The following is a 13,957-nucleotide window of genomic DNA, read 5'->3' as shown; positions in this document are numbered from 1 at the left end:
GGCTGGGAGGTGATGGGTGGAGGCAACCTAGAGGGCAGATGGTGGAATTTGTTACGAGAGGAAGACGGAGCATGGAACTAAGGGAGATGGGGGTTGGGGCAGATGGGAACAGTAGGGAGGAGAGGACCCAGTTGGGGGTTGGTGTGTGGGTGATGAGCAGATGGATTGGTTCGAGGAGGAAGTGGATAGATCTGAAGAGAGAAAAGAGATAGATGGGGAGCAGTTTACCTGAAGTTGTATATTTTGATATTCAGATTAGTCTCACTGCTAACTGTAGAGGCACAGTTTGATTTAGAGGCAAAAGTACAGATGTTTGAATTTAGTTACATGGAATGCAATAAAAACTAGTCATGATGATTGCTAAGTTACCAGTTTATATTAACAATGCATCAGTTCAATAACTCCACAGGACGAGAAGATATAGGAGCAGAATTAGCCCAATCGGTTGATCTAGTCTGCTCTGTCATTCAATTAAGACTAATTTATGTTTCTCTTTCAACTCCATTCTCCTGTCTTCTCAAATGTTTGATATCCTTATTAACCAAGAACCTATCAACCTCTGCTTTAAATACATCATTGACTTGGCCTCCACAGCCAACTGCGGCAATGAATTCCACAGATTTATTAGCCTCCAGTTAAAGAAATTCCTCCTCATCTCTGTCCTAGTAGGATGTCCTTCTATTCTGAGGCTGTACCCTCTGGTCCGAGGTTTCTCACTCTCCATCTAGACCGTTCAATATTTAGTAGGTTTCAATGAGATCCCACCACCCCCCCCCTCACTCATCCTTCTAAATGCCAATGAGTACACGCACAGTGCTGTCAGATGTTCCTCATACATTAACCCTTTCATTCCCAGGATTATTCTTGTAAACATTCCCTGGATCTTCCCCAATGTCAGCACATCCTTCCTTAAACAGGGGGCCCAAAATTGCTTACAACACTCCAAGTGCAGTCTGACCAATGCCTTATAAAACCTCAGCGTTACATGAGGTTTTATGTTTTATATTATAGTCATTTCAAAACGAATACTAACATTGAGTTTGTGTTCCTTATTCTACTAACTATTAGGGAATCCTGCACTAGCACTCCAAAATCCCCTTGCTGCTCTGATTTTTTGAATTTTCTCCCCATTTAGAAAGTAGTCCACAGCTTTATTCCTTCTACTAAAGTGCATGACCATTCACTTGGCTGCATTGTATTCCATCTGCCACTTCATCAAAGATTAAAGTACATTTATTATCAAAGAATGCACTTGAGATTTGTTTGCTTACATGTAGACACAAAGCAAGAAACCTGAAAGAGACCAATTAAAGAAAAAAAGACAAACATCTGATATTCAAGAGAAAGAAAAAAATAGAAATCATACAAAAATGCGGAACACCATGCAGATTCTGGCAGCCATGCAGAACTCTTTGCCTCCTGCAAGACAGCCAATCTTCTATCCATTCTAGTATCTTTCCCATAATACCATGGGCTCTTGTTTAGCAGCCGCATGTGCTTGTCAAAAGCTTTCTGAAAATCCAAGTAAACAGCATTCACAGACTCTCCTTTGTTTATCCTACCTGTTATTTCTACAAAGAACTCCAAAAGATTTGTTAGGCAAGATTTCCCATTAAGGAATCCATGCTGACTTTGGGCTATTTTATCATGTGCTTCCAAGTACCCGAAAACTCGGAGTCCAACATGTTACCAACTACTGAAGTCAGGCTAACTCGCCTATAGTTTCCTGTCTTTTAACTCACTGCCTTCTTAAAGAGTGAAGAGACATCTGCAATTTTGCAGTCCTCTGGAATCTAGTGATTCTTGAAAGGTCATTACTAAAGCCTCCACAATCTGTTCAGTTACTCCTTTCAGAGCCCTGGGGTGTTTCTATCCAGTCCAGGTGACTCATCCATTTTCAGTCCTTTCAGCTTCATAAGCACCTTCTCCTTAGTAATAGCGACTATGCTCATTTCTGCCCCCAACACCCTCGAATTTCTGCCCCCAGTGTCTTCCACAGTGAAGACCGACACAAAATGCTCATTCATTTCGCCCACCATTTCTTTGTTCCTCAACACTACCTTTCCAGTGTCATTTTCCAGCAGTGCAATGTCCACCCTCACCTCTCTCTCTACATATCTGACAAAAACTGGTAATTTTCCCTTTTATATTATTGGCTAGCTTAATTTCATATTTCATCTTTTCTCTCCTTATTGCCTTATCAGTTACTTTTTGTTGGTTTATAAAAGCTCCCTCAAGATTCATGCTAGTTTTTGCAATATTGTATGCCCTCTCTTTTGCTTTTATGCTGTCCTTGACTTCCCTTGTCAGCCATGGTTGCCTCAACCTCCCTTTAGAATGTGTCTTCATCTGTGAGATGAAATGACCCTATGTCTTCTGAATTGTTCCCCAAAAATTCCTGCCATTGTTCTCCTGTTATCCCTACCAATCAACTTGGCCAGTTCCGATCTCTTGCCTCTGTAGTTACCTTTATTCAGCTGTAGTAGCAATTACCTGATCTTAGTTTCTCCCTCTCAAACTGAGGGATGAATTGTAACATATTACGATCACTGCCTCCTAAGAGCCCTTACCTTGTCAGTATGTGTCTCCATAAGCAATAAATGCCGGTTTTGCCAACAATTCCAAGAATACCAACAAATCAATCAATAAATAAAAAACTATCTTGCTCCCAACTTGTAGACTGGTGAAGTTCAGTCCTAGCAGGATAAGTCCCGCAGAGATCTCATGGTTCCTCAGCACAGAACACATTCTCCAAATTTGGCAGAAGCCGATTAGTGGGCTGGTGTGGTGATTGGCCGCTGTAATTCACCCCTGGTGTGTAGGTGAGTAGTAGGATCTGGGGAGAAGTCAATGGGAATTGGAGAGAGAATGAGCTGCAGAGAAAGTAAGAGGGAGAATGGGATTGCACAGCAAGGCAGCAGACACTCAATGGGACAAATGGTCTCTTAAGGAAAGATGGATATTTCCTTCCTGACTGGACAGTTCACAGTTAACTGCTCTGTTGAAACACAAGATACTGCAGACGCTGGAATCTGGAGCTGTTATGCATATAGAAAACTGTGATTAAATGGATCTTTAGTCTCTCCAAAAGAAGATAATGTTTATATAAGCAGTTTTACAACCTCCAAGTGTTTTACAGCTAGGTTAAGTACTGGTGCAGTGAGAACTACTCTGAGAAAATCTTCTTGTTGAGGCAGTCATGAGCTGATAGAATCAATGCTTTATGGACCTTTTGTGAGAGGCTGTGCTGCCTTTATTATATAGAAAGCAAGACCACCTGCATGGTTAACAGCTGACAAACACAAAACTTCTGGTTTCTTACTTGATTTTAATCCATGTTTTTGTACAGCAAATTAATCTGCCGGAGCAGTTGTGCAAACAGCGAGGTAATATTGCACAAAGGTAGACATTGGAAAGAATACACTCAGCAAAACACCAAGAAACTATCTATCATTGAAGCGAGCTGCATCAGGAGCAGGGCCTCTCTCTCTCACACGCTTGGCAATGGTGGAATCAAGATTTCATTACTAAATGTACAGTGATATTAACTATACTCCTATGGTTTCATTTGATCCCCTCACTGAGAAGGTTCTCTGTGACACACACTGAATATCTCAGCACGGGTGGTGAATTCAGCTCTTTTGGGTAATGGGCAGTTCCCTTTCCTTGGTCACTAACTAACACTGCAAGACGCTCCCGTTGCACACACTGCAAAAATACAACTGCACTGGTGTAGATACGTCACAGCAGAGAGTAGAGGGCTCCTCAATTCTGCACTCAGTGTCGTGGAAAATTTAGTCACCTGCTCCACATCTGCAGAGATAAGTCTCTCTTACTGCATTGCATGTGACCAAGCCTTCCTTCTCCCGGTATTACCACGCCTTGTCCCAGCAACTGAGCTCATACTTGAATCAGGCAAAGTTTAACATGAGCATCCTGGCGAGGTGCCACTGAGATTTCGAGGGAAAAAATCTAACAAGTTTCCAGTCACTTGTTATTTAAATTCTCCCACCCTAATCCATTCTCTATCATCTTCCTCTCTGGTTATTCCAGGAAAGCTCAGTAAAAGTTTGGGGAAAAGACCATTTATTTGTTTGCTCATACTACAACCTCCTCAAACTGCCCCACGATGTCAGTTCTTATTTTGTGTCCCACATTTTTCAGCTAACAGTAATGTTCCAGCTACATCAGTTTCATCATGTTTAAACTCTCCATTTACTTCTTGATCCATTACAACCCTTCCCATCTTCCCACTCCTCACTATTATCTTTAGTTATGTATCTTTCCTGACTTCTCTTTCCTCTGTCCTTATTCAGAATCAGAATTAGGTTTATTATCACCAACATGTGTCCTGAAATTTGTTAACTTTGTGAGAGCAGTTCAATGCAATACATGGAAATATAGAAAGAAAAAATGTAGATTACAGTAAGTATATATATTATATGAAATAGTTAAATTTAAAATAGTGCAAATCAGAGGTAATATTTACTTTAAAAAGTAAGGTAGTGTTCATGGGTTCACTGTCCATTTAGTAATCAGATGGCAGAGGGGAAAGAGCTGTTCCTGAATCATTGAGTGTGTGCCTCTTTCTTGATGGTAACAATGTGAACAGGGCATGACCTGCATAGTGGAGGTCCTTCATAATGGATTCTACCTTTCTGAGACACCACTCCTTGAAGATATCTTGGATACTACGGAGGCTAGTACCCAAGATGGAGCTGACTAATTTTACAACTTTCTGTAGTTACTTTCAGTCCTGTGCAGTAGTTTCTCCCCCCCCCCCCCCATACCAAACAGTGATGCAGCCTGTCAGAATGCTGTCCATGATACATCTATAGAAGTTTTCGAGTGTTTTAGGTGACAAACCAAATCTCTTCAAACTCATAATGAAATATACTGTGGCCACTGGCTTGCCTTCTTTATAGCTGCATCGATATGTTGGGACCAGGTTAGATCGTCAGATATATTGACACCCAGCAACTTCAAGTTGCTCACTCTCTCCACTTCTGATCCCTCTATGAGGATTGGTTTGTGTTCCCCTGTCTTACCCTTCCTGAAATCCACGATCAGCTGTTTAATCTTACTGACGATGAGTGCCAGGTTGTTGCTGTGACACCGCTCAACCAGCTGGTATATCTTGCTCTTGTACTCACTTGCATCTCCAACTGAAATTCTACCACCAATGGTTGTATCATCTGTAAATTTATAGACGGCATTTGAGTTTTATCTAGCTACTCAGTCCCGGCTATAGAGGGAGTAGAGCAGTGGGCTAAACACACACCCCAGGTGTGCCAGTGTTGATTGTCAGCGAGGAAGAGATATTACAAATCTGCACAGATTATGGTCTTCTGGTTAGGAAGTCAAGGATCCAATTGCAGAGGGAGGTACAGAGACCCAGGTTCTGTAACTTATTGATCAGGACCGTAGGAGTGATGGTGTTAAACGCTGAGCTATTGTCATCAAACAGCATCCTGACACGGGTGTTTGTATTGTCCAGGTGGTCTAAGGCCATGTGGAGAGCCATTGAGATTGCGTCTGCTGTAGACCTATTGTGGCGATAGGCAAATTGCAGTGGGTCCCATTCCCCTGACTTCTCCCCATAAACTCCAAGGCCCTTAGTGAGTAAGAACGTATCAGCCTACACAAGTATACCCAATTACCCATGGCCAACCTCTGAAGGGTTGATTCAGTCTTCCTGCCACAGATGCTGCCTGGCCCACTGAGTATCTTGTGTGTTTATTTTTACTTCTGTTGTACACCGGGCAGTGGGACATACAGGAGGATATTCTCTGAACAGGTGAGGGGGGGGGCAGAGGAAACATTCACTCATCTTAATAGGGCTGATAGAGAGAGGGCAACCGATCATTAGTGTACTGTAGAAGAGACTCTAATCAGGCTCACAGGCCAATACAGGGGGTGGTGGTGGGGCAGGGGGAGGGGAAGGTGGGGCTAACTGTGCAGCTAACCTACAGGCGCAGGATGAGGTGAGGTCATGGTGGTGCAATTCCCTCACACAGCAGCTTTCCTTGTGGAAAAACGCAAATGTTCCATCCATTCCGCACAGGGAAGGGACCAGGTGCAGGCTAATTGGACCAGTTCAGAGGGGGCAGCTTGGTCAACGTGGACGAAATGGGCCGAAAGCCCTGTCTCTGTGCTGAGTCCTTCCCCGGGATGCACTATGAGCAGATAAGGAACTTCAATACCACTTCTAAACCCTTCCTTTGTGTCTTGCTTCATTACTGCTCTCCACAACTTCCAGGTCTACACTACCATCCGATGTTACTCATCTATCTTGCCCTCTCCCTCTGACCTTGTTCAAAACTTGCTTCACCTCCAGCTGTTCCCAGTCTTCCCTCCATTGCGCTGCCTGACCCACTGAGCATTCCCAGCATCTTCTGTCACACGATGAGCACCTCCTCACTTTTTGCACTATTTAATTTCTTATTATAACTTAGTGATTTTACTGCACTATATTTCACTGTCACCAAACAACAAATTTCATGGCATAAGTCAGTGATAATAAACCCGATTCTGCTTGTTGGGACTTTGGTGGTGCTGGACTAGAAGATTTTCCTGACTACTGGATGTTATATCCTCCAACACACCTTTAATTCATTTCTTTTCTAAGATATTATGCAGTAGAATAATACATTTTCCAATAAATCCTGGGAGCTTAAATGGAGAAACAGGGGCAGGTGAGTTTAAAGAGGATGGAAACAGAGCAAGGTGAGTTTTAAGGGAGCTGAGTTTCCAGGACCCCATAGGTGGAGGGGAGAGCTGGCACTGGGGCTCCAGTGACGGGAGGGGAGATTGAGAAGCTGGTAAGAGAAAGAAGAAGCTTATTACAAGTCCACCCCGTGTGTTGACGACAGCGACCCCTCTCTTCCTGATGGGCTGAATGCTTTCTATGCATAATTTGACCAATTGAATGGTGAGGCATCAAGGAAAGCTCCCTCTCTTCCTGAGGAACAGGCTCCCTTGTCTGGTCACCGCTGAGGTGAGGAGGACCCTAGCCAGGGTAAACCCACGCAAAGCTGCAGGGCCGGGCAACTACCTGGCCAGGTACTGAGGGACTGTGCGGCCCAGCTAACAGAGGTCTTAATGGACATCTTTAATATCTCTCTGAAACACTTCACTGTCTCTGCAGGCTTCAAGGCAACCAATATCATTCTGGTGCTCAGGAGAGCAACAGTATTGGGATTAAATGACTACTGGCCAGTAACACTGACTTGAACAACCATTAAATGCTTTGAGTGGCTGGTAATGGATCGTATAAAATCCCATCTTCCAGTTACATTGGACCCTCTCCAGTTTGCCTACTGCTCAGCCAGTCCACGGATGATGCCATAACCTTGGTCCTTCACTCTGTCCTGTCTGAGCTAGAAAACAATGCCTCATAGGTTAGGATATTGCTCATCGACTTCAGCTCGGTGTTTAATACAATCGTCCCTCAGCGGCTGGTGGGTGAACTGTCCTCATTGGGTCTCAACACACCTCTCTGTAACTGGATCTTGATGGAAAGACCCCAGTCAGTACGAGTTAGCAGCAACATCTCAAACTCCTTCATGTGCCCCCCCCCCCCCCCCCAGGGCTGTGTGTTCAACCCACGGCTGTTCACGACTGCACTGCCAGATTCAGCTCAAACTGCATCAAGTTCGCTGATGACACAACAGTGGTTCGCCTCATCAGCAACAATGAGTTGGCATACAGTGAAGACGTAGAGAGCCTTATCAAATGGCGCAACGACAACAACTTGAGTTTCAATGTGGACAAGACAAAAGAGATGATGACTTCAGGAAGGCGCAGGTTGACTGCACATCATTGGCTCTGCTGCAGAGAGAGTGAGGAGCACAAAACTCCTTGGATTGCACATAACAGACATTCTAACTGGACCTGTAGCACCTCCTCACTGGTCAAGAAGGCACAGCAGTGTCTACACTTTCTGAAGAGATTGAGCTGAGTAAGGCTCCCCATCCCCATTCTAACAACTTTCTACAGGAGCACCGTCGAGTGTCCTGTCTGGCTGCATCATCAGGAAGTGTGGTGTGGAAGCTGCAAGGCGTCAGAACACAGACCTGTCAGAAGACAGTAAAAACCGCCGAGAGGACCATTGGGGTCTCCCTCCCCCATTTGTGTCATTTACCAGGAGCATTGCAGATGAAGGCCCAAAGCATTGTTGAGGATCCCTACCGTCCATCCCAAAATCTCTTTGACCCACTAATGTCAGGAAGGAGGTACAGAAGGATCAGGACTAGGACTGCCAGACTGGGTAATATCTTCTTCCCTCAGGCTGTGAGACGAATGAATACCCTGCCCCCCACTGTAGACTGTCATCAGAACAGGGAGTCGTTTACTTGTGGTATGCACAACGTATGTGCATTTTGAGTTATGTTTTATTAACCTATTTATAGTGTAATATTTTGGTTTATGTGTTGTGTGTGATATATGTTGCATGGGTGCACTGTGGTCTGGAGGGACGTTGTTTCGTTTGGTTGTATACATGTACAGTCAGATCACAATAAACTTGGAATTGAGAATCTGCACCGGCTGAGCCAAAAGCTGAACCATCAGAATTTTCGAATTGTCAAGCAGAGGATTATTGGATTTTTGCTGCAGTATTTCCTCTTGGGATGGCGGCTGGAAGTTGCACCTTTTTTGGGATCTTCTTATAAGCCAAAAAGTAAAATCAGAGGGAGAAGCAGAGATTGCTGAAAACACTTAGCAGGTCAAGTAGCATCTGTGGAGACAGAAATGGATTGAACCAGGAGAGAAACAAGTGTTATGTGGCAAAGCTGTAATGCCAGGACTGCTGGAAGGATGTAATTGCAGCAAAATGAGTTTCTATAATTCTATTACTAAAGAACATGGGATTTACAGTATAACATTAAGGAATCATTATTTATCTTTATGTGGAGATACATAACCTGCTTTTTCATATACCAGATACTGAAAGACTTCCGCAAGACAACTTGTTTGCTCTCATTCTTTGACTTGAAACATCAACCCTATTTGTCATTCTACAGGTGCTGTCTGATTTACTGTGGCTTGTTTTTATTGTAGATTTCCAGCACCTACAGTTTCTCTAATGTTAATTTACTAGCAAAAACCTCAGGCTCTGTTTCCATGCAAAGAGGAAAGGACACGTGGAGAGTCAGCACTGAAAGCTCTGGATTTTTGCTGGGCAAGGGGACACGGAGCTGGAATGATGGTCAGACCCTTTGTGATCTAGTTGAGTGACAAGAGTAAACTCAGAGGGGCAGAACATCTTCATTTTCTTCTGTTCTCCACTCAGTCTTTCAGGAGGTGGAAGTTAAAATTTGGATGAATGAAATGAGGAATCATAGACAGAGTGTGTTGAGTCTGGACAAGAACATAAATTACAATGTACAATAATGAAAATGCACCATTCTTTACTTCCAAAGCAATTTTAAACACATCTATATACTCAAACCATTAAATGTGTTGCTCATTTCCCTACTTGAACTTTCAATCTGCACAAATCACCTTTATGCAATATATTTTAATTAGCTGTGTTATCTGAAGTCCTATTTATAGGAAGTGTTATTCATGTGATAATGTGCTTGCGCTTGCATTTTATTTCAACAGAATTCAAGCACCAAATAAAACCTAACAAGTGAGAACAAAGAATAGACTAGGTCAACTCTATTTAATTCTGATGAGCTGTAAAGTTCTCTCTCCACAGATGCTGCGGGATCCGCTGATTAACAGCAGCATTTTCCGTTTTGATTTCAGATTTCCAGTAACTGCAGTTATGCTTTTGCCTCTTGAATAAGTAAATCAGATTTGACTGATGAAAAAATATCTCAAATTTGCTGAATTTTATTTTGCATTGCTCTCCATTTACTGAAGTCTAAATTTCCAATTCATAATTTACACATTCACGATGCAGTGTAGTGGCTGCCGTGAAACTGGCACAGGAGGGTATAATGTCAGTGTTAACAGATTTATTTAGTTCCATTATAATTGAAAAAGCAATTTATAATATAAAAGATAACATCAAAGGGTATGTCTTTATGTTGGGCCAAACCAGTAGCAAGGAGGTGCCAAGTGCCTCTTCTAAACAAAATCAATAGCCAAGAGGTGCCGAGAGTCTCTTTGCACAGCTCCAAGACAGTAAACACTTCTCTCTCTGGATGAGGCCCTGTCGACTAAGCACAGCTGTCAGGCAGATCAGTGTAAGTCTAGGTAGATGAAGAAATAACTTCCACTTGACCCAACACTATTCTACCTCCACTTCCTCTGAAGACTACATTGTATTGTTGTTTCTCTTGAAAAATATTGCAAATAATTGGCTTGCATTGCCTGAGAAGCACTGAGCTGGAACTGGTCAGCTAGGAGTCTTTGAGAAAACTATTTGTGAAACATTATCCATAATTCAGATTGTCTTATTGGTTCATTGGAACCACATGACTGCTACAATCATCAATTAAAGTGATCCGTATAAACTAATCAATCATATGGAGTTTGGTCATGCAGGCTAACCCAGATGTGCCTGAAATGGGATGTTTGGTTTTCCATTTTGACACCATTTGCATCCACTGGACTGGTTTCCTTCCCCTGGACCAAGTCCCAACATCCACTCACATTTGTGTGTTGACCTTTATCCATAAATGGGTTGAGTCCACAGGGCCTCATCCAGAGAGGGAAAATGTTTTCTGCTTCAGAGCTATTCAAAGGAGTTGCTTGCAATTAGCAACACAAGCAGAAGAGACCCTCAGCACCTCTTGGCTATTGATTCAGCTCAGGAACTGTCTGCTGCTGCTGCTAAAAAATGATGTAGCGTTAACTCTGCAGTTCCTAGGCAGCGAGGAGATTCTCCTCAAAATGCAGATTCCCTCCTTAGATACACCAACACTTTGGAAACCATTGCTGTTAAACAAATTAAATTCTTGGCCTCTAACAAGAAATACAATTTGATCCTTACAAATTACATGTGATATGCAGGGATTGATTCCACAGACAACTGTGTTTTGTTCATGGATGGTGCAGTTTAAAAGAAGTGGCAGAAACACCTGTCAGTCAGGGGTAATGCCGATTTCTAAGTCAATGCACTCCTTACAGCCCACTCATGGGGACTAAGTATCCCAGGCTACAGGCAGACCAGTCCTGGTGACCAAGTATGCCAAAGCTACAGGCGGACCACCTGAGACACCAATTAACTCAAAGTTGCAGGGCAACCAGATCTGGGGGCTGAGAAGCTGCAGGTAATTCAGTTCTAGAGACCCAAGTATCCCAAGGCTACAGACAGACTGGTCCCGGAGACCAGTGAGCTCAGAGTACTACATTGCCTCGGCTCACTACAAAAAGGATCATTACTAAAAGTTTTATGCAAACATTAAGCTTTAAGAAATGAGAGAGATTTGGAAGAATTATTCACACATGATGAAAATTCAGAAGAATTAACTTCTGAATCTATTTGCTGCAGAGAAAGAGGATATCATGAAGGGATTGTCTACTGAGTCAGTGTGGGTGGAGGCCAGAAAGATGAAGGGAACAATCACTCGCCTGGGAGAATTCAAGAGACTTCCAACCACCTCCCCCCCCCCAAAAAAAAACAACAGAGACACTGAGGAGTAGATCAGGAGGCAGATTTTGGAAAGATGCAAAAATAACAGGGTTGTTGTCATAGGTGACTTTAACTTCCCTAATACTGAGTGGCACCTCCTTCATGCAACATGTTTCGATGCTGTATAACAACAGGCATAGATAGAGTGGGCAGGCAGTGCCTCTTTCCCAGGATGGTAATGGCTGATACAAGAGGGCATAATCTTCAGGTAATTGGAGGGTGGGTGTGGGGATGTTGGCAGTCATTTTTGTTTTTACACAGAGTGGTAGCTGTGTGGAATGCACTGCCAGGGCTGGTGGTAGAGCCGGATACATTAGGGGCATTGAGAGCCTCTTGGATGAGCACATAGAAGATGTTGGGCTATGTGGGAGGGAAGTGTTAGGTTGAGCTTCAAGTGGGTTAAAGGGTCAGCACAACATTGTGGGCCAAAGGGCCTGCATTGTGCTGTACTGTTCTTTGTTTTATACTTCATTAGGAGTTTGAGGAAATTTGGTATATCACCACAGATTCTACTAAATTTCTACGGAGAGTGCACTCTGACAGGTTATATCACTGTGCGGTGTGGTGGTGTCAAAGCTCAGAAAAAGTTGCAGAAAGTTGTAAACTCAGCTAGCTCCTCCTTGGGCACTAGCCCCCCCAGCATCAAGGACATCCTCAAAGGGTGATGCGTCAAGAGGCATCCAGGACACCCTCTTCTCATTACTACCATCCGGGAGGAGGCAGAGCAGCCCGAAGACCCGCACTCCACGTTTCAGGAACAGCTTCTTTCCCTCTGCCACCAGATTTCTGAACTGTTCATGAGCGCATGAATACTACCTCACAGTTTGTTCTCTTTTTGCACAACTTATTTATTATATATTTGTATTGTAATTTATATTATCATTATGTATTGCACTGTACTGCTGCCACAAAACAACGAATTTCACGACATACATCATTGATAATAAACTTGATTCAGCTTCTGTGTTCAACTTGCTTCTCAGACGTACTTGTGGATAACGGGTGGGGAGTGGATGCAGGGGTCCAACATCAAATAAAGGGGCAATGTTCTTCGACCAGAGCAGGCTCAGGACAAAATAATTGACTACTTGTCTGTAAAGCATTTCAGCAACATCAACAGCCTGGATGTCTCTCAGCCACTCAGGAATCCCTTCATGTATTCAGAAGGGACAATGGAGCAGTTGCTCTTCAATCCGGTTTCTCCTGCAGTTGGTGGTTTGACTGGAGGTTGCACGGAATGCAAATGCTGATGGGGGGAGGGAGGGAGGGGGGAGCTCCATCCCACTGAGGGATTGGTGGCGGATGTCACTGTGCCAGTGCTTCCATTATGTCCTTTGCCATCATTGTACCAATCACCATCTTCTCGCAGTTCACAGTCAGCTGGGCAGCACCGGCATCCTTGGTTATCAGGGAAATGAGGACCAAAGCACCACCACTCACAGTCCGAGCAGCAAACCTGCCGGGGGGAAGAAGGCAGAACAAGAAACTACAGCAAAACACCACTCGAATGTAAAAGTTCTTCTTCACTTAAATTTAAATGTAATGTTACTTTTAGAAAATGCACCAATTCATGACCATCATTTGCAATGGGAGAATTTATTATCCATCCCTAACTGCCCCTTAACTGAGCAAGTTACTAGGTGCACAGTCACGGCTGGCTGGTGAACCAAATTCACTTTTGCAAACAATGGGCGAGTTCTACAATTACAGGCAAGAGCTTCACTAACAGAAAACAAAATTAATTTTGCCTGAAATTAATTTTTTTTCTGTTGCTATTATTGATTTTGAACTCACTTCTCTAGATCAATATTGCAGGCTTCTTCATGTAATGCGATGCAATTTGACCTCTAGAACCAGACTCTCTAAGTAATAGTTTAGTTTTCCGTTACTTTAGCAACTGTATTTATTTGTTACATCTGCAGAAAGGGAGCTTTTGTAGCTTTAATATTGTGCCTAATCTTGGCAGAATTAATCTCACTGGCACACTCTCCCATCAGGGAGCCTTGAGGATATACAGTACTTTACATCTCATCATTGGGCTAACCACAGGATACCATTATTCCAAGCAAATTCTGGACCTTGAGAGTCAACACCTCCCTCTGCAACTGGATCCCTGACTTTCTGATCAACCTTCTGCAATCAGTAAGGAGAGACAGTAGCACCTCCTCGTGATTATTCCAAATACAGGTGATCCACAAGATTACGTTCTCCGCCCACCAACTCTACTCCCTGTTCTCTCATGACTGGGTGGCCAGATTCTGCTCTAACCACCTACAAGTTTGCAGATGATACCACTATAGTGGGCCATGCTGAGTTGCAGTACAGGAAGAAGGTATATATCTTAGTGACACGATAACAAACTTCCCCTCA

At 43.4% G+C, this 13,957-nt stretch overlaps 1 protein-coding gene across 8 annotated transcripts in view; it reads right to left on the bottom strand.

The window, feature by feature from the left end:
• Positions 1 to 7,594: 7,594 nt before the first annotated feature.
• The window catches only part of ap3b2 (adaptor related protein complex 3 subunit beta 2), a 183,766-nt gene continuing 177,403 nt past the window's right edge, over positions 7,595 to 13,957 (bottom strand). For all 8 annotated transcript variants that reach the window (XM_073024951.1, XM_073024953.1, XM_073024952.1 and 5 more), the window contains one exon: positions 7,595 to 13,043. In XM_073024951.1, coding sequence (XP_072881052.1) covers positions 12,893 to 13,043 — 151 coding nt within the window. In that variant the 3' untranslated portion in view covers positions 7,595 to 12,892. The remainder of the gene's footprint in view (positions 13,044 to 13,957) is intronic.

This window comes from Hemitrygon akajei, chromosome 21 (genome assembly GCF_048418815.1).
Source record: "Hemitrygon akajei chromosome 21, sHemAka1.3, whole genome shotgun sequence".
NCBI classification, from domain to species: Eukaryota; Metazoa; Chordata; class Chondrichthyes; order Myliobatiformes; family Dasyatidae; genus Hemitrygon; species Hemitrygon akajei.
This window is presented reverse-complemented; position numbering and strand designations above follow the sequence as displayed.